This window comes from Peromyscus leucopus, chromosome 8b (assembly GCF_004664715.2).
Source record: "Peromyscus leucopus breed LL Stock chromosome 8b, UCI_PerLeu_2.1, whole genome shotgun sequence".
Classification (NCBI taxonomy): domain Eukaryota; kingdom Metazoa; phylum Chordata; class Mammalia; order Rodentia; family Cricetidae; genus Peromyscus; species Peromyscus leucopus.
This window is the reverse complement of record NC_051086.1, coordinates 99,563,841-99,582,953: the sequence shown is the minus strand read 5'-3', so window position 1 is coordinate 99,582,953 and position 19,113 is coordinate 99,563,841. Positions and strand designations below refer to the sequence as shown.

At 52.0% G+C, this 19,113-nt stretch overlaps 2 protein-coding genes across 3 annotated transcripts; one reads left to right on the top strand and one right to left on the bottom strand.

Moving 5' to 3' along the window:
• Positions 1-308: 308 nt before the first annotated feature.
• Positions 309-7,343, top strand: Ush1g (USH1 protein network component sans). Of its 2 annotated transcripts, XM_028889738.2 has the most exons (3): positions 309-686; positions 3,193-4,410; positions 5,503-7,343. In XM_028889738.2, exons 1-3 carry the CDS (start codon positions 523-525, stop codon positions 5,504-5,506), a joined length of 1,386 nt encoding a protein of 461 aa, XP_028745571.1. In that variant the 5' UTR covers positions 309-522; the 3' UTR covers positions 5,507-7,343. The 2 variants fall into 2 exon arrangements, with proteins under 2 accessions (XP_028745571.1, XP_028745572.1); XM_028889739.2 differs by lacking the exon at positions 5,503-7,343 and having other exon boundaries at positions 3,193-4,414.
• A 10,688-nt stretch (positions 7,344-18,031) lies between these two features.
• LOC114707047 (40S ribosomal protein S3a-like) lies at positions 18,032-18,904 on the bottom strand. The gene has a single exon (XM_037201034.1). The coding sequence runs from the start codon at positions 18,883-18,885 to the stop codon at positions 18,091-18,093; it is 795 nt and encodes a 264-aa protein (XP_037056929.1). The 5' UTR covers positions 18,886-18,904; the 3' UTR covers positions 18,032-18,090.
• Positions 18,905-19,113: the final 209 nt, after the last annotated feature.

Below are 19,113 nucleotides of genomic sequence, written 5' to 3'. Positions count from 1 at the left end.
CTCTAGGCCACTGTCCTCCGGATCAGAACTGCCTTTCCATCCCACCCTCAGACACCCCTCTCCAACCCTTGGCCCGTTCCTTTTGACGAGTGAAGAAATCAGGGAGTCCAGCACCCGGAGCTCTGTCGAGGATGTACTAAATGTCCCTGTACTGAACCTCAAGGGGCGCAACGCCAGAGTAGACGCTTTTGGCGCGAGAGAGCTGGACTTCACTTGAGTCACCCGTGTGCTGAAAAGCAGGGCGTTTAGGACCCAGGGGAAGCTCCTGGGCGGCTCCTGGGCAGTGAGAGATTTCCCCCCTCCCTCCCCTGGTGCGCGGCTCAGATGTCCTGTGTAGTCTGTAGTCGTCTGTAGTCGTGGCTCTGGCGCTCTGCATCCTCCATCTGCAGCAGCAGGGGCTGGTGGCACAGGCCCCTGCCCAGACCCTTCCCTCAAACCCATGTTTCAGTACTAATCCGGCTGCCCTCCCCGTCGGGGGCCATTTCTCGGTGCCCTTTGCCCGACCCTTCCAACTCGGGCGCCATGAATGACCAGTATCACCGGGCCGCCAGGGATGGCTACCTGGAACTCCTCAAGGAGGCCACCCGGAAGGAGCTGAATGCCCCCGATGAAGATGGCATGACCCCCACCCTCTGGGCTGCCTACCATGGCAACCTGGAGTCGCTGCGTCTCATTGTGAGCCGAGGGTGAGTATACCCTCTGCCCAGCCAGCAGGCAACCGTAAGAACCCTGTGTCCCGAACCTCATGGCATCGCTTACCCTTCCTTTCCCCTGAGGTGCCCTCTTCCGTATGGATAGCCTCTAAGGTGGTGCAGCCTGCCACACTTTGAGAGACACACGTGGAGGAGAGATCAGTTGAGGCTTGTGACACTTGGGAACTGTATGTAGGGCTTAGAGGAGAGGAACTAAAATGAGGGGGTGTCTATGATTATGGGATGGGGGCTGCAGAGTAAGTCAAAGGTCAAAGACATTGCTGGGTTGGGGGTACCTGGAGGCAAGAATGAGGGGAAGGTGGGAACCAGCGAGAAGGTTGAGAAGTCTCCAAGGGCCTACAAGTAGGGGCCAGAACGGAGAGACCTTCACTGCCTGCTCCCCAAACTGGGAGTCAAAAGGCTGCCCCATGGCACCAATGACTCCCACAGGATGAGTCTCCCACTGACCTGCATCTTCTCACCACTCCACTCCTGAGATTTATGGGCACTGTCCACACTACCAAATGTCACTGGTTTAGCCTGTGATGAGCTCTCTGTACCCCTCCCCCACGGCAGGACCTAGGAGTGGGAAGCCATGGTGTGTGGAGGGAGCGTCTGCCCCGCCCCTCCCTCTGGAGTTGTCACGGGAGGGAGGGTGGGCACTGAATCCACCTGGAGGGGTCAAGCAATGAAGGAACCAGGGTCAGTGAAGTGAGTTGGGGGAAGGGAACTAAATCACATTACTTGAAATATCCTAAAGGAAAAGGATGCCTGCCCCAAGAGGGCTCATGTGAATGACTCAGGCTCTAGGGGTCAGGGGGAGGGGCGGGGATTGTACTGGCCCTGGTATTTGGAGGGCCTGAATGCATGGGTGAAGGGCTTCTTTCTCCCTCTGACAGCTCCCTGGGTCTAACAGCAGGTGGGAACAGTCGGGATTAGACTATTAGGCATTAGAGGCCGAGACTCCAGCAGGGCATCCGTCAGAGAGACTCATGGGAGTCTCATGCAGGGGTGTAAAGGAAACAGGGCTTGTCCTTGGCTCTCCAAAGCCCTCGAGTTCTACAGGGGCAAGGATTTGTACTTGATGAGGGAGGGTCTGTGGACTTGGCAATCAGAGGGGTAAGCTGAAGTGGGGGTGGGGTGGGAGGTGTGCTGCGAGGTGTTGAGACAGGGGAGTGATTCTTTCCCCGGCTCTGGGAGGCCTTGCGGCCTCATTAGTGTGGAGCAGGGCCCCGTGCTAGGACCAGAGAGAAAGAGAGAGGCAAGATTCCCAGAGAAGGCAGCAGGAGCTGGGCTATGGGCTGGGAGTCAGACCCGGAGGACATGACAGAGGGTTGCTGGAGGGCGCCAGGCCAGCGGCTTCAAAGGGCAACCTGAACAAGGGAGAGCGGTACAGTCAGGTCTCAGGCCCTCTTCCTTTCCTTTCTGGCTGTCCCCACAGTCCCCTTCTGGCCCAGGCCAAGACCCGACACCTGCTCTAACACTGGCGTTGCCAGGCCTGGCCCTGCTCCCTGCAGACATGGCGGTGCCCACTGCATGCCAGCACGCACCCTCTCACGCTCTTCCAAGCTTAAGCCCGGCACGCACCACCCTCTGGTCCTCTCACACAATCACCCTGTAATATGTGGCTTCACAAACCACCTCACCCGCCTAGAGACCCAGACTCAACCCTGGCCCACCACCTCTCTGGGCCAGCTCCCCGCAGGGGCCATGAATAATTCACTCTTTTCTTTCAGCGCATCAAATATTTATCCCCTGAGATTCCCAGCCCTCCCTTCTGAAGAGGCAGGCCCGCCCCACCCCGCCTCCTAGGTAGCCCCGCCCCTTTGTAGGTTGGGCCATCCCCCACATTCCCACACCACCACACTCCCACACTCCCACACCCCGGTGCTGTGCTCAGTCCTGATACATCTGTTGGCTCATCTCTTCGGAGTCTAGGGCTCAGCCCCATAGATTTCTTTTTTTCTTTTTTTTTCTTTTTTTTGGTTTTTCGAGACAGGGTTTCTCTGTGTAGCTTTGCGCCTTCCTGGAACTCACTTGGTAGCCCAGGCTGGCCTCAAACTCACAGAGATCCACCTGGCACCTGCCTCTGCCTCCCAAGTGCTGGGATTAAAGGCGTGCACCACCACCGCCCAGCCCCATAGATTTCTTTAGGGCAATGCTTCTCAACCTTCCAAATGCTGCGACCCTTAATACAGTGTTGTGGTGACCCCTGAGCCATAAAATTACTTCGTTGCTACTTCATAACTATAATTCTGCTACTGTTATGAATCGTAATGTAAATATCTGATACACAGGATATCTGATATGTGACCCTATTGGGTTCGCGACCCATAGATTGAGAACCTCTGCTTTAGGGGATGCTGTGCTGCAGGCCCAGGATGCTCTCAATGTCTTTGGGTTTTCCTTTCTTTTTCTGGTTCCCCCCAACCCAGATTTCTTATACCTCCAACCTGAGCCCACGGTCTGGCTTGCTAAAAGGACTCATCCTTCCTCTCAGGGGTGATCCGGATAAGTGTGACATCTGGGGAAACACACCCTTGCATCTGGCAGCTTCCAATGGCCACCTGCACTGCCTGTCCTTCCTCGTGTCCTTCGGGGCCAACATCTGGTGCCTGGACAATGACTACCACACGCCACTGGACATGGCCGCTATGAAGGGCCACATGGAGTGCGTGCGCTATTTGGACTCCATCGCAGCCAAGCAGAGCAGCCTCAACCCCAAGCTGGTGGGCAAGCTGAAGGACAAGGCCTTCCGCGAGGCAGAGCGGCGCATCCGCGAGTGCGCGAAGATGCAGCGCAAGCACCACGAGCGGATGGAGCGGCGCTACCGGCGAGAGCTGGCGGAGCGCTCCGACACGCTCAGCTTCTCCAGTCTCACGTCCAGTACCCTGAGCCGCCGGCTGCAGCACCTGACGCTGGGCAGCCAGCTGCCCTACTCGCAGGCCACACTGCACGGCACCGCCAAGGGCAAGGCCAAGATCCAGAAGAAGCTGGAGAGGCGCAAGCAAGGGGGCGAGGGCACCTTCAAGGTCTCCGAGGACGGGCGCAAAAGCGTCCGGTCGCTCTCGGGCCTGCAGCTAGGCAGCGATGTGATGTTTGTGCGCCAGGGCACCTACGCCAACCCCAAAGAGTGGGGCCGTGCCCCACTCAGGGACATGTTCCTCTCGGATGAGGACAGCGTCTCTCGTGCCACACTGGCTGCCGAGCCTGCCCACTCGGAGGTCAGCACCGACTCAGGCCACGACTCCTTGTTTACTCGCCCCGGTCTGGGGACGATGGTGTTTCGAAGGAACTATCTGAGCAGCGGGCTGCACGGGCTGGGCCGCGAGGACGGGGGCTTGGACGGGGCAGGGACACCGCGGGGTCGGCTGCAGAGTTCCCCCAGCCTGGACGACGACAGCCTGGGCAGTGCCAACAGCTTGCAGGACCGCAGTTGCGGGGAGGAGTTACCCTGGGATGAGCTAGACTTGGGCTTGGATGAGGACTTGGAGCCTGAGACCAGCCCCTTGGAGACCTTCCTGGCTTCCTTGTATTTGGAGGACTTTGCCTCCCTCCTGCGGCAGGAGAAGATTGACCTGGAGGCCCTGATGCTGTGCTCAGACCTCGACCTCCGCAGCATCAGCGTGCCCCTGGGGCCTCGGAAGAAGATTCTAGGGGCTGTGAGGAGGCGCAGGCAGGCGCTGGAGCGCCCACTGGCCCTGGAGGACACAGAGCTGTGAGTGCAGTATGGGAGAGGGGAGCTACCTTTTCAGTAATGGGAAGGGGCTTAACACCTTATTCCACAAAAATCAAAGCTGTCATCAACTACAAGAGGTCCATTATCACCAGCTCAGAAACAAACAAACAAAACAACTAGCCAGTTTACTAATTGGAGGCTTTCTTATAGCTGATACAGTTCTGGGGTAATCCAATGTGGGGGTGGGGTGGAGTGGAATGATCATTTTAGTACAGGTGGGATACATTCAGAGTAATCATAGCTAGGATTTTAAAAGCCTTTCAGACAGGGTCTCCTGGAGCCCAAGCTGGTTTTAAACTTGTTTTGTAGCTGAGAATGACCTTGAATTTCTGATCCACCTTCCAAGTGCTGGGGTCTGAACCCAGGCTTTGTGCATGCTAGGCAAGAACTCCCTACCGACGGAGCTACATTCCCAGCCCCCAAACTGGGATGTTTTTGAGCCCTGCCACCTTCCAGGTCCTTGAGCAAATGTTTTTGTTGAATCCTGAGCTCCATTCCCAGTGTGCCACAGGTGAGGCAGTGGAGGATCAAGGATTAGACTACAGTTCACCCCATGCCTCATCATGGTTCCCTGTGGAGATGACCTGATCTTGGGTTGGGTTTGGCTCTAGAGCCTGGGGAGCAGCCAGCTGCTCTGGGATGGAGGTGTGCCACCAACGCCTCATCTCGACTGCCCACACCCTCAAGGCAGATGTGTTTTATCTACTGTCCCCAAGCCCTGCTCCCAACAGGTCCAACCGCAGCCTTGGAGGCACAACTGTGTTTTAGAAAAGCAATCATAGCAGTTCAAAGCCTCGCCTGTCCCTCCTGTCCACTGGAGCATCTCACAAGCTCACTGCCCTTCCGTTTGGTATCTGAGGCCTTTTACCCCAAGTGCCTGGGGCAGGGCTGGCTGTGAGAAGGCAGTCTGGCTCACAATTCAGGGAATGGGGGAGTCAGTGTCCCCTTTCTTGACCACCAGCCTGAGGAGAGAGGGGGTAGCTAAGTCACCGGAGTGGCTGGTCTTGGAGGGAAATGATATCTCAAGGGCTATCTTCTAAACCCGGATTCTGTCTGTCTCTCTCTCCACAGATGAAAGGTTCTCCTCTCCTCAGACCAAAGTGAATTAATTGCAAGTTGCCACAACCCGTGGTGGGGACCAGAGGTCCTCACAGTTGCCATCCCTGCAGCCTCTTCTCCAAGAGCAAAGGTCACATGGATCATCTCCCTCAAAACCCTGTCCACACTCTGAAGGAGAGGTGTATCCTCTCCAGGCTACATTCCAGAGCACCACTTCTGAGCAGTGTTGGCACCCCTGAGCCCACCTCATTGAGAAGCCCTGAACTACGAGAGGATTGGTGCTTAGGGACTGATTGGTCCTGGGGGCTAGATGACATCAGACCCAGATTAGAAATAGAATGTGAAGGGGGCACAGCTTGACCTGTTGCAGGCACATCACCTCGCCACCCACCCATCCTCTCCAGCCCTTCTTGGGGGTGGGGGTGGGGCCTGTTCTTTTTCAGGCTGGAAACTTACTGCTTCCTACTTAGTGTAACGGAAGAGTTTGGGTACCCCCTCCTCATACACCCAAGGAGGGAGGTTTCTCAGCCAGACTCTTCAGCCAAATGCCTGGTCTTTCACTCCCTAGCACATCCCCTCTCACAAAAGGCCAGTTCCTTCTCTTTCACCCACTGGTCATGGCCACCGCTGGAGAGCCAGGCTGGGTAGACTGGTGTAACTGGTACTTTCCCAGCTCATTCTGGGAGCCCAGACGGTCTCCTTTAGCTTCACCCCACTCCACTGTGCAGCCTGGTTTCCCTGGGCCTCCCGAAGACCAGGGGGCCTAGAAGCAAGGTGCGTCAGTATTGTGGCCTCCAGGCCTGGAAGTCGAGTGTGCCTGACGGTAGAATCACTTCTGCTAACTGCCTCAGAGTCTCCCAGGCCTAGACAGGCAGGGGCTGGACACAGTCTGTGTCAGGCCCAATGTGGGAAAGCTCTGCGAGGAAGATTCTGGAAGATGTGGAGAACCTGAGGTCCTGATCGTGCCCTGGCTCCTAAGGCGCGTGCTCTCTCTCTGTATGGTGTGTGCACGTAGGGTGTGTGCATTTTGTGTGAATTTATATATTAGTGTGCATATAGGTGTGTGTAGTGTGTGTGTGTGTGTGTGTAGTGTGCATATAAGGTGTATGCATTGTGTGTGTGTAGTGTATATGTGTAGTGTGCATATAGGGTGTATGTAGTGTGTGTATGTGTGTGTTAGGGTTGGTCAGAGGATTTCCCTCAGGGTCTGGAGAGGCCTGGGCTACCTTTGACTTGGCATGGATCATGGAGAAGTGGGAACTCACTGTGTGTCCAGTCCTGTGATGGTATGGAGATGAAAACCAGAGCAAAGGCTAGTCCAGAGGGAGGTCCTCAGAGTGTGTCCTCATGGCTCTTCCACCACACCAAGGTTAGAGATGTGGTTAAGTCCCTCAGGAGCCACATGCATGCAGGGTCACATCCAGCCCCGCCCCCCACATGCCCCTCCTCCTTCTCAGCAGTGAACCCGCAACCCATCCTGGACCTGAGCTCAGAGAACAGGGAGTGTGCACAGCCTCTAGCTCCTCCTTGAGCTCCCTGGGGCAGAGGAAAGAACCCGAAGACCTCTGTGTTCTGTCTGGAGGTGCATACCCATGCACACGCAGTTCTGAGTGTGGAGGAGGCAGCTTCTTTCCCACCACCACCCCGAGTCACCCCCACCTTGCCTTCTTGTTTTCTGGGCCCAAGCCTGGGGCCACCTCCAAGTGCCGACTCTTCTTTCTCAGAGTCCCCAGGGACTGCTGTTTCTCACCTCTTCTGACTGTTTACTGCCTCGGCCCCTCCTGGTTCTCCCTGCACTGGGGTGGCCAGATTCTGTGATCCCCACCGTTGTACCCTAAACCCTTCCTCAGGCTCATTATATTTTTTTACAGCATGTTCTACATTGTTGTTGTGTTTGTGTTCTGTTCAGTAGGCACTGGGAAGTGGGTGGGAGAGAAATGGGGTGAAGAGAAATTGAGGGTTGGGGGTGGGCAAATGTGGGGTCTGTTCGTTGGAGGGGTCCTTGAGCCCTCCACCTCCGTACATGTCTGCAGGGATCATTCCCAGCATCCCTGGGCATTGCCCTCCTATGCTCTGACCCCTAACTCTGCAGCCGCTGAGGGCAGGATAGCACTGTCCCTTCCCACCGGGCCCACCAGGGCTCTCTCAGCAGTCAGCAAGAAGCCGTTCTCCTGAGGATGCTGCCTGTCACCCAGGAGCTGAGCTTTCTCATCCTTGCAGACTCCAATGGGGCGGGGGGGGGGGTCCTCAATTCCCTCACCTAGCTCTGCTAAGTCTTTTGGGGTTCCAGATCAATACTCTCTTCTTTCAAGGATGTTTTCCCAAGTGGGTGGGCAGTAGGCTATGATTTCTTAGCCAAGTCTGGGGTCACCTTGTTCCATCCCTAATGATGTGCCTGACCCTGTACCAATTAGAAAGGTACATAGGATAGAGAAGCTGGTGGGTTACCTAGCATCCGTCCAGAGGTTCTAGGCTACTTATCTCCACTTTACAGATGAGAAAACTGAGGCCCTCAGAGGTTAAAGGTCAGAGATGAAGAACACAGGTCTTCTTGGGGACACAGTCCTACACCCAAGTCACCAAGAGGACCAAGACACCATCCTGCCATCCAGGCTTACACAGCATGTGCAGTTGTGACCACAGCTGGGCATCTTAATTATTGCACTTCCCTCTGGGAAGGCACACTGGTCCTTGCCAAGACTGTGCAGGCGAGGACGTAGGGGTGAGAAAGACTCTGAAAGACAAGACAGAGTGGGTTGGAGTGTCAGTGTCCAGGCAGAGTGGACGCAATGGGAGCGTGGGTCTCCAGGGGCCAGTGCGGCTCAAGGATGCGATCCTGGGGCGGCAGTAGCTGGTCAAGATTCAAGTACAATAAAGGGAAGAATTTTACAGCTGTTTTGGTTTTTTTCTCATTCCCTCAAAGAGTAAATTGATCCTTGCCCCATGGAGATACTGTATGCGCTTATAATATGGAGGCCAGCGAGATGCCTTAGAGTGCAAAGGTGCTTGCTGCCAAGTCTGGTGGCCTGAGTTTTGTCCCCAGGACCCATGTGGTGGAAGGAGAGAACTCCCATAAATTGCCCTCTGACCTGCTACACATACACACTAACTAACTAACTAACTAACTAACTAACTAACTAACTAACTAAATGTAATCCAAACAGAATCGTCTCATGACAGATAAAAGTTGCATAATACAACATTGTCTCTCTTGAACTGGAGAAACGTACTACGTTTTTATGCTTCTCTGTGTTTTACGAATGGCCTGGAAAACTCCTTGATCCTTTGTGCATACACAAAGGAAAACAGGACTTTCTACAGATTTAGAAAAACTAATGATTCTTAGTTCTGGGATTAGAATCTGGTGATGTTTCCTGGAAAGCTTACACAAAGCACATGTACACACATTCATGTACACATGCTCACACTCACTCATATGCAAATTTGCTCTTAATTCCAGACAGTTTATGGCCAGAATCTGAAGAGACCCAGGGATTGGAAAGCCTTGGGCTGGGGCTGGAGGGATGTCTCAGCGATTAAGAGCACATACTGCTCTGGCAGAGGACCTGGGTTTGGTTCTCAGCACCCACATGGCGCCTCACAACCATCTGTAACTCTAGTTCCAGGGGATGCAACGCCCTCTTCTGGCCTCTGCAGGCACTGCACACATGTGGTGCACAGACATACATGGAGGCAAAACGCTTACACACATAAAATAAAAATAATTTTAAAAAGTGGTTAGATGGCTGTAAAATTAGTGTGTTATAATAAAAGTAGTGATGTGGTGGAGGTAGGTATGGGGTGAATTAGTGTCAGAGCGCTCTTCCTAGTATATGATTAACTCTCTCATTATGTAAGGGCCCAGAGGGAAGGGGCTGGTCAAATGCCATAGCACAGCCACGGGCACCAGCTCAACTCCTGACGCCTTATGAGGGATTCTCAGTTACATGTCTCCATGTTATGACTGACTGCAATTTCCTGACCGTGATTTCCCTGTTGACGTGAAGTATGCTTGTATCAACGTCTTTTCAATAATCCAAGTGAGGAGATAGGCTGGGCTCAGGGGAGAACCCGGTCTGTACAACAGAATGGACCTGCCTCTCCAGCTGTGTGGCTTTGTGTAAGTGACCTCCCTCAGTTCTCTCATTAGGCATAGAATAGGCATTATAATCATAGTGGTCACCCACAGGTTATTAGGGTGAGGTGAGTGTTAATGCACCGTAAACACACCTGATACTTAGTACACCCCGGTTACTAACGATCACAGTCATTGTTGGTCTGAGAAGGGCCCAGGGGGGTTACTACTCATATTTGTGATTTTCACAGCCACCCAGTAGATGTGTCCTAGACAACCCCAGGGAACAGCCTTCCCTCCAGGCTCGCTTCTGAGAACATGGTTCACCCTTATTCTCAACACCACCCTGGCTCCCAGTGGTGGGAACACTAGAAGCATCTTTATCATACTAGTAAGGGGTGCTGACAATCCAGCCTAGGGAACAGACAGAGCGGCAGGGCTGGACCTGCCCCATCCAGTGGGAGAACCCAGGGAAGGCCAGCGGGGTTCTTGGAATGTCCAAGGAGCTAAGTGTCTTTTCTGGAGGAGGAGTTTCCCTCATTACGCCAGGCAGGATCTGAACTTGAAACTTTATCAGAAGGATCCCTTGGGAGGTGGGTACATGGGGATAGGTGTGAGCTGCAGTTCATAGTTGAAGACATGGAATTTCATGGAAGCTAATATATATATATATGTGTGTGTGTGTGTGTGTGTGTGTATACATTTCTGATACATATGATATGAAATATGATAATATGATAAGTATATATGAACATATATGAATTATGACATGACATATATGATATAAAAAGAATATTATATATTCTTTTTCTGAGAAAGGGTCTCTCCATGTACTGCTGGCTGTCCTGGAACTTGCTATATAGACCAAGCTGGCCTTGAACTCACAGAGATCTACCTGCCTCTGCCTCCCAAGTACTGGTATTATAAGTTTGTGCCACGACACCTGATTGTTTTCAAGTTTTTATCAATTGTTGAAATTTATAAAGTGTCTAGAACATATGTTAAGTACTATATACTTATTTAACCCTAACAATAAAAATCTCAACCCTTGGGCTGGAGAGATAGCTTAGTGGTTAAGAGCACTTCCAGAGGGTGGCTTTTCCAGAGGACTCAGGTTCAGTTCCCAGCACCCACAATGCCTCTCACAACCATGTATAACTTGGGTTCCAGAGGATTCCATGCTCTCTTCTGGTCTCTGTGGACACTGCACACATGTGGCACACATACACATACATGTAGGCAAACATTTGTACACATAAAATACATATAAAACTCTGACCCTTGTTTATGGAGCAAGTAACTACATTGTCATTATCCCCATTTTACAGGTGGAAGGGCAGAGGCTCAAGGCTGTGAGAGGAGTCAAGTGAGATTTCCTCGATGCTGAAATGTGCAGCCTGAGCACAGGGCATGCACCTTGGTGAGGAATACCTGAGCATGCTTGAGGTCCTGGGCTGGTACCAGGCTCAGGCACAGATGGGGCAAGGGACCCCGGTAACTTCTGTAACTCAAGTGTATACATCATCTGCTGCACGGTGCTCGGTGCCCTGATAGGTGGGATGCAGAGCAGACAAGATGGGTTATGGGGATGCCGGGCGGTGGTGGCGCACGCCTTTAATCCCAGCACTCGGGAGGCAGAGCCAGGCGGATCTCTGTGAGTTCGAGGCCAGTCTGGGCTACCAAGTGAGTTCCAGGAAAGGCGCAAAGCTACACAGAGAAACCCTGTCTCAGAAAAAAACAAAACAAAACAAAACAAAACAAAAAAAAAAAAAAAAAAAAAAAAAAAGATGGGTTATGGGGCCCCAGCAGGATGCTGGGGTAGGCGTTTGGGGAGACAAATGTATCCATCTCAAGCCTGCTGAGATGAGGCAGGAGGCTGGGGGAAGGGTTTTGTCCCAACATTGGAGCCTCTCTCTCTCTCTTCTGTCATCATTCTCTTTGTCCCATTTCACTCTAGGACACCAGGTCACTGGTCCTTCTCTTTTCCTCCCTGTCCCCAATGTCTCTCCATTTCTGTCTCTGTCTCTGTCTTTCTATCTCTGTCTCTGCCTTACTGCATTGCTCAGGCTAGCCTATGACCTCAAATTCATTGTACAGCCCAAGCTGGCTTTGAACTCATCTTCCTGCTTCAGAAACCTCTCAGGTTTCTGGGACTGTAGCTGGGCACCGTCACGGGGCACTCTTGCTGTTTTTCTCTCCGTCTGTCTGTCTCCCATTCGCTCAGGCTCCGTGTTCTCTTTGTGAAGTCCCTGACTGTCTCTGGTTGAGCCGGAGCCTGTAGGCCAGCATCTTCTTCAAGCACTGCTTCCTCCCCGCACCCTGACCTCACTCACACCTTGGAAGCTTGTGAGGCCTCTCTGAGAGAATCCACTGTGCCCGCAGGGAGTCCAGTGTGCAGGGCACTGAAGCCATGCCTGAGATCCATCAGAGACGGTCTGAGAGCTGGTCATGCCCCAGATCTGATACTAAACAGCCATGACCTGGTTCAGCCACAAACTCTACAAAATGGATCTCAAGTTGCCTTCCCAGTGTGCGGTTATCGTGGGGCCTCTTGACACACAGTACATGTGTGGAATCCAGCCTGGCCTCCTGTTGCTAGTGAGTCACACCTACTGTGACCCAGACACACTAGTAGTGATACTCACTTGCTCTATTGCTGTGGAACAAGTGGAAAGGCTGTTGTTATTTCCTTTTTTTTTCATATTAGGAAATTGAAGGGCAGAGATATATGTAAAAAGTACTAAACCCACACCACTGGGAAGGGGTGCTGTTAGAAACCCATCCTAGGCACCCAGGCTCCACAAAACTTAGGCCCTAACTTTTCTCTGGGTGACCAGCTTGCTGGATGGGAGGTCCCCAGTCTTGGGAGGGGGTGGGCAGTAGGGAAGAAGCTAGTATAGTGATGCACCCCTGTAATCCTAGCACTTATAAGGACAAAGCAGGATGACTCAGAGTTCAAGGCCAGCCTGGGCTACATAAAGAGAACCTGTTTAAAGTAAAATAGAGCTTATGATGGCTCAGTGGCTAAACACACTTGTCACACAAGCCTAGTGGCCTGAACTGGGTCCCGGAGTCCAGGTAAAGAAGAGAAGCAACTCTATAGAGGTCTTTGGCCTCCGTGCGTGCTCTACCTCTGTGGGCAGAGGTGCCAGGATGGTGAGATTTGAACCCCAAACTCTCAGTTTCTCTCCACCCCATTCCTTAGCACCTCCCCATCTCCCCTCAGCACAGGCCTTGTCTACGCCATTCACTGGCCAGGAGCAGGGGCTCAACTGGTCAGACCTGGGGAGATGTGATGGCGAACATCTGTCTCTCATCCTCCACTTCTTTGCCCACCACCCAGGCAGCCCCTGGAGGGAGCAGCCGGCTCTGGAGAGTGGGAGAGTGGTGCAGGGCGGGGACCGTCTGGTTTCTCTGCAGATATGGCGTGGGTCTGGAGCTGTCCTGGAAGGCTGTGTTTATCTGTGAGCTGAGCATGTGTGTCTCTATGATTGTGCTCATTTGTCTGTGCCTCAGTGTCTCCGGTTTCCCAGGAGGTGTGTGTGTGTGTGTGTGTGTGTGTGTGTGTGTATGTGTGTGTGTGCGCGCGCGCGCATTCTCACAAAGAGCCAAATATGCATCACTTTGTTTGGAGTCTATTTTTAGATTCTTCCTCCTGTCTATTATCTATTTTTAGGGGCCCAGCTCCTTCCAATTGGAAGATCCAAATTCCCAGACACTCCTGGCCCCACCCCTCCTCCTGAGTCAGGGCCCCACAAAACTCATGCCTTAACCCCACTCTGGCTGACTGGCTCGTGTGTGGGAAGGTTCCCAGTCCTTGGCAGAGAAGGAGCAGTGTTCTAGAAGACAGGGGTAGCAGAGGACCAATCAATTTTGGGGGCATACAAGCAACCAATCAATTTTGCTGGCGTCTTGGAGAGGATTCCCCTGTTAGGGTATCTAGCCAGGAGGCATAGCCTGTCCCAGGAGGATGGTGGGTCCTCTTTTCCAATCTCTCATGTTCCCATCTGTGAATGGGGATAGCTGTAAACCCCAAGTATAGCCAGTTATGAGGTTAAAAACGGGTGCTTAGCTCAGTCCTCCACCCTCTCCAGGTGGAGGGTCAGCCTGGAGACCCAGAGGACGGGAGTCTGGGTATCAGCCAGACCTGGGTATCCCTGCTCTGATGACAGTGGGAGCTGGCATGCTGAATGGTCCCCAGTCCCCCATATGGTTTGTGTGGAATATTCTAGAACAGAACTGGGAGGGGCCATCATACTCCCGAGGCCCCAGATTTCTCTACACATACATGTGCACCTGTATGAATGTGTGCATGCACACACAGGGAGGCAGGGGCCATGGGCCAGGAGAGAAGCACACAGTGTCTCCTTGTGAAACGGTCATCTATTATCAGCATCTATCCCAGTGCACAGTATCAGGTTTAAGCTATTTCAACCATTCAATAATACAATGCTATTAGAATCACCACAGCACAGCAAGTGTATTTGGATGAACTCTACCTCAAGCGCAAGCCCAGGGTGCTCACTGGTGGCCACAGCATGGTCATCTCGCTCCTCTCCAGGAACCCAGCTTCATTCCTTCCACCTTAACTTTCTTAGGGACCGGAGGCGCAGGACAGTTAAACCGTTTACCTAAGGACGCATAGCAAGTCCAAACTTTGCCCTAGATGCTGCTCTTGGTTTCCCTCCACAGAGCTCACAGTCCTTGCTCCCTTCCAGCTCATCTATTGCATCTGTCAGGCCCAACACACTCAGCTCATCTGTACCTCATAGGAGACAGCGTCACTGCCCTGATGTGAGGGGAGGGAACCTGTGGTCCCTGGAAGATGCCAGGAGGTCCAGCTCTAGGTTCTGAAGGGTCTAACTTGTCCTGCAACTTTGAGGGGCATCCTGGGCTACAGATTTTTTTCTCTGTAAGGTGGGGAGAGGCTGGGAGACCTTGGCACAGCAGCAGAATCCCTGCTGGCTCCAGGCCTGTTTTCTTCTTCTTCTCCTCCCTCTTCCCTGTTTCCCTGAGACATCACTCACCGGTCTTTGTCCCCACAGAACAGCTGGCAGTCAGGAAGGCTGGCTGGAAGTAGAGGCAGGGTCCTTGGAGGTGAGGCTTGGTGCCCAGACGCTGAGGATCCGATCCAGTCTTGTCCTGTTGGAGCTGGGGGAGCTGGGGGAGCTGGAGGTGTTAGTCCCAATCTCTGCTGGCTAGGAGCCGAGCCATGGGCCCCACCACTTCTTTCCTGGCTTGCACAGCCCCACCCTGGTGAATAATGCCAGTTGCCTGGGGAGCTGGGCCCCACTGGGTCTTTGATGAGTTGGGGGAGGTATGAATGGGTGGGGACAAGGAAGGACCAAGACTCAGCCGAGTAGGCTCAGGTAGTAGAAATGGTTAAATTGCTAGTAATAGGTAGTATCCCTATCCCTCCAGGGCTCGATGTCCATCTGACTCTCAGGAGCCCCATTTGGGCTCCGGGCCAGGGCGGGACTCTGGCTCACCCCACCCCAGCCACAACAATAATTAACCCCATGAACTCAGCACATAAAGATCCAAATCACAGAGGGGAGGAATCATCGATGCCCCAAGAGGGGAAACTCCGGAGGCCCCAGGAGGGCACCCCTGGATTTCTGGCTTCACCCTGCTCCACTCCACTCAGGGAGTGAAGGTCTACTTGACTCTGACTTAGGCAACATCTCTGTCGTCTGATTTTGTTGTTGTTGTTGTTTGTTTTTTCTGAGGTAGGAATTGTCTGTGTAGTCCCAGCTGTCCTGGAACTCACTCTGTAGACCAGGCTGGCCTCGAACTCACAGAGATCCGCTGCCTCTGCCTCCCGAGTGCTGGGCTTAAAGGCGTGCACCACCACGCTTGGCTAATCCCCCCCCCCAATCTCCAATCTCCTTCTTCATTGTCTATAGCTTATTTATCTGCACCCCTCACATCTACTCTGCAAATGCATCCCGTGGTGAGTACTGTGGGAGGTTCCAGGGGAGCAAGCTCCTCCAGACAGGTAGGACTTGCTGTGTGTCCGTGTCCGGCTTCAGCCCCTTCTCTTCCTGGCTTTGCTTGGCGGCTGGCTCATTTGTGCTGTTGCTGAAGTGAACTGGCCCTGAAGGCTGATGGTGTATCAGCTGGGGATGCGTGAGATGTCATGGAGGAAGTCAGGGGACAGTAAGGAAGGCCTAGGGGGGCGGGGTCCTCGGCCTCAGGAGTGAGCCCTCGGTATGGCTGGCCAGTGGGAAGAGACAGGATGTGCAGTTTTCTTTCATTCGTTTTGAAAGATTTTGTTTTAAATTCTGTGTATATGTGTGTGGGGAGAGGGTTGTGTACATTTTTGGAGAAGAGAAGAAGGTGTCAGCAGGTGGTCACAAGCCTCCTGGTGTGGAGCTGGGAACCAAACTAGAGTCCTCTGAGAGAACAGAACAGGGACCTCTCTAGCCTCTCCCTCCCTCCCTCCCTCCCTCCCTCCCTCCCTCCCCCTCCCTCCCTCCTTTCCTTCCCCCTCCTTCCCTCCCTCCCTCCCTCCTCCTCCCTCCCTCCCTTTCTTCCTTCTGTCTGTCCGTTCTTCCTTCCTCCCTTTCCTTTTCTCTTTCTATTGTGCTACATTATTTTATTCTTATTTATTTACTAGCTAGGATTTTGCTCTGTAGCCTTGGCTGACCCGGAATTTGATACGTAGACCAAGCTGGTCTAGAACTCACAGACATCTGCCTGTTTTTGACTCCTAAGTGCTGAGATTAAAGGCGAGGGCCATGTCAAAGGGCTGAATTGTGCTTGGTCACCTCAACGCAATGAGCTCCAGCTCTACCCATCATCTTGCAAATGCAATTTCATTCTTTTTATGGCTGAATAAAACTGCATTATGCCTCTGTCCTACACTTTATCCGTTCATCAGCTGATGGACATGTGGGCTGCTTCAACATCTTGGCTGTGGTGAACAGTTCCGCATAAACCTGGATGAGCAAGTACCTCTGCAGAATGCCCCAAGTCCTTTGAGGAAGTACCCAGGAATGATGTAGTTGGGTCTTAAGCTGGTTCTGTTTCCAGCTTTTGGCGGAATCTCCATACTGGTTTTCATAATGGCTGCACAATGTTATGCCCTTTCCCCACCTGGGTATACGAGGTGGGGGGCCCAGCTCCAAGTCTGCATGTGGGTTAGTGGGGCTGTCTGCCTGAGTTCTGACCTGTGGGTCACTGGGTAGAAGTAGCTTGTGCCATTTCTAGGACTAAAGTTCTCCCTTCTTCTGTGTGTCAATTATAACAGCTCAGTGTTGGGAATGTAGTAACTGAAGGGTGGAAGGGGATCTGTTCTATAGTCCAATCTCCAAGCCAAACTTTCCTCGTCATGAGTTCAGCCAGGCCTTTTTGTAAAAGATCACCACACCTGGGTTTGTTAAATATTTATTATATGTAATACTCATGGAGATCTGCCTGCCTTCTGAGTGCTGGGATTAAAGGTGTGCATCACCACTGCCTGGCTGGGTACAAGCTTTCTAATGCAGCTGCTTTAGAAACCAAACCCTCACCCACGCTTTGTAAGTAAGCCTGATAAATGCATTAATTCCTCAGGGTAAGCTTCGGTGGAATTTAATTTGGGTTTGTCATTGGAAGCTTGGAAGCAGGTAGACATTACCTATAGACAATCCCCCAGCAAGGGAGAAATTTCTCCCAACAGGGCATCCATGCCTGTCACTGTTTAGAGGAGGGTCACTTGATTCACATCGTACTGTGGTGTAGAGAGACTACTCTGTACTGTCCTTAGCCACTAAGATACTGGGGATGTCTGTATACTCACTAATACAGGCAGACCACACACACACACACACACACACACACACACACACACACACACACACCCTTGATTCCTACAGCTGCATCACAGAGGCTCATTGCCAGGTAGTGTGTGGCCATTGAGACCTAAGGCCAGAGGTAGATGGCATGAGGTCTGAGGAGATCGATACAGGAAGCTACAGTTCTTGACATTTAATAAATATCAATAAAATGGGTTAAATGAGCCCAGCAGTGGTGGCGCACGCCTTTAATCCCAGCACTCAGGAGGCAGAGGCAAGCAGATCTCTGTGAGTTTGAGGCCAGCCTGGTTTACAGAGTAAGTTCCAGGACAGCCAGGGATACACAGAGAAACCTTGTCTTGAAAAAAAAAAGAGTTGAATGAGTGTGGGGAGCCAGACTGAGCCATGACTTTCTCAGAGGCCCTGACAGGAGAATCAGACCTCTAGTTCTGTGTTCTTGTCTAGGAGTGGACTTCACAAGGCTGGCCTGGCACTGGATCTAGCCAGTGCTTTGAAGGTGTCAAGACTGAGGTTTCTGAGGACCTTACTCTTCCCCCTGAGCTGTAGTTTTCAGTCCTAAGGTGGCTGCGTCTGAGATGTCCTGTGTTCTTTTTGTCAACACCGTCTGATTTAGTTCTCCGCTGACCTTGGCCAGTTTCCCCTGCAAAGAGTATAGAAGATACAGTACTTTTTTTTTTTTTTTTTCACAAATAAGACTTTTATTTGTCACTATTAGAAATCTGGATTTCAAACAGATTCTTGGACTGGTGGTTCATATCCATCAGCTCGTTCAACTTTAGCACCTGTCTCATCACCAGTAGCTTTTCCAGAACTACCACCTTCACCATGGAGCTCCATGAGTATTCCCAATTCAAACTTGGGTTTCTTCAGCATTTTTACTTTTCTAACGAAGACATCATGAAGAGGATAAATGGACTGGCAAGTCTTTTCTATGTCTTTCCCAATGCTGTCTGGAATCAATTTATTAACCACTTCCTTCAAGTCATTTGTCTGCACTTCTCGGGTCATGATTTCCATCATCTTCTTCCGGATCTGACGGACCTGCTGGTGCTGTGCATAAGAGGTCTTGCGTATCTGATTGTTGCGTTTTTTAGTGAAACCAACACAGAACAGACGGAGCAAATAACCATCAGTTGTCTTGACATCCACATGAGCTTCAATCATGGTCTGCCACTTTTTGACCATGGAACACATTTTGTCCCGGGTAAGATCCATGCCATGGAAGTTAGTCAGACAGTTTTTGCCCTGAACATCCTCAGTAATTAGCTTGAATTTCCTAAACGCAACTTCGTCATTCTGTAGATCAGCAAGGCTCACTTCAAACACACGACCCTTGAGGCCATCAGATGCGATTTTGGTTCCTTGAGTCCTCGTGACTAGTGTCTTTCCAATGTTTCTAATATTGAACATAGCCGGAGCTTTCACATCATACCAATCTTTCTTCGAAAATGGATCAACCACTTTCTTCTTGGCGCCCTTCTTGCCGCCTTTCGTCAGGCGCTTGTTCTTGCCGACCGCCATGGTGCTGCGGGGAGAGCCAAAAGGGTGATACAGTACTTTTTAATAAACTTGCTTGACATAAGTCATCAGCTTACGCAAGACTGCCTGGTCCCAGCTATTGCTTTTGTCTTTTGTTTTTCTCATCCTCTTCATTCCTCAATCCCTGGCCCTCCCACTTGACATCTCCCAATCAGGACCCTTATTCCTGTGAGTTTGGGTCAAACAAGCAAAATGCATGGGTGGAAGACC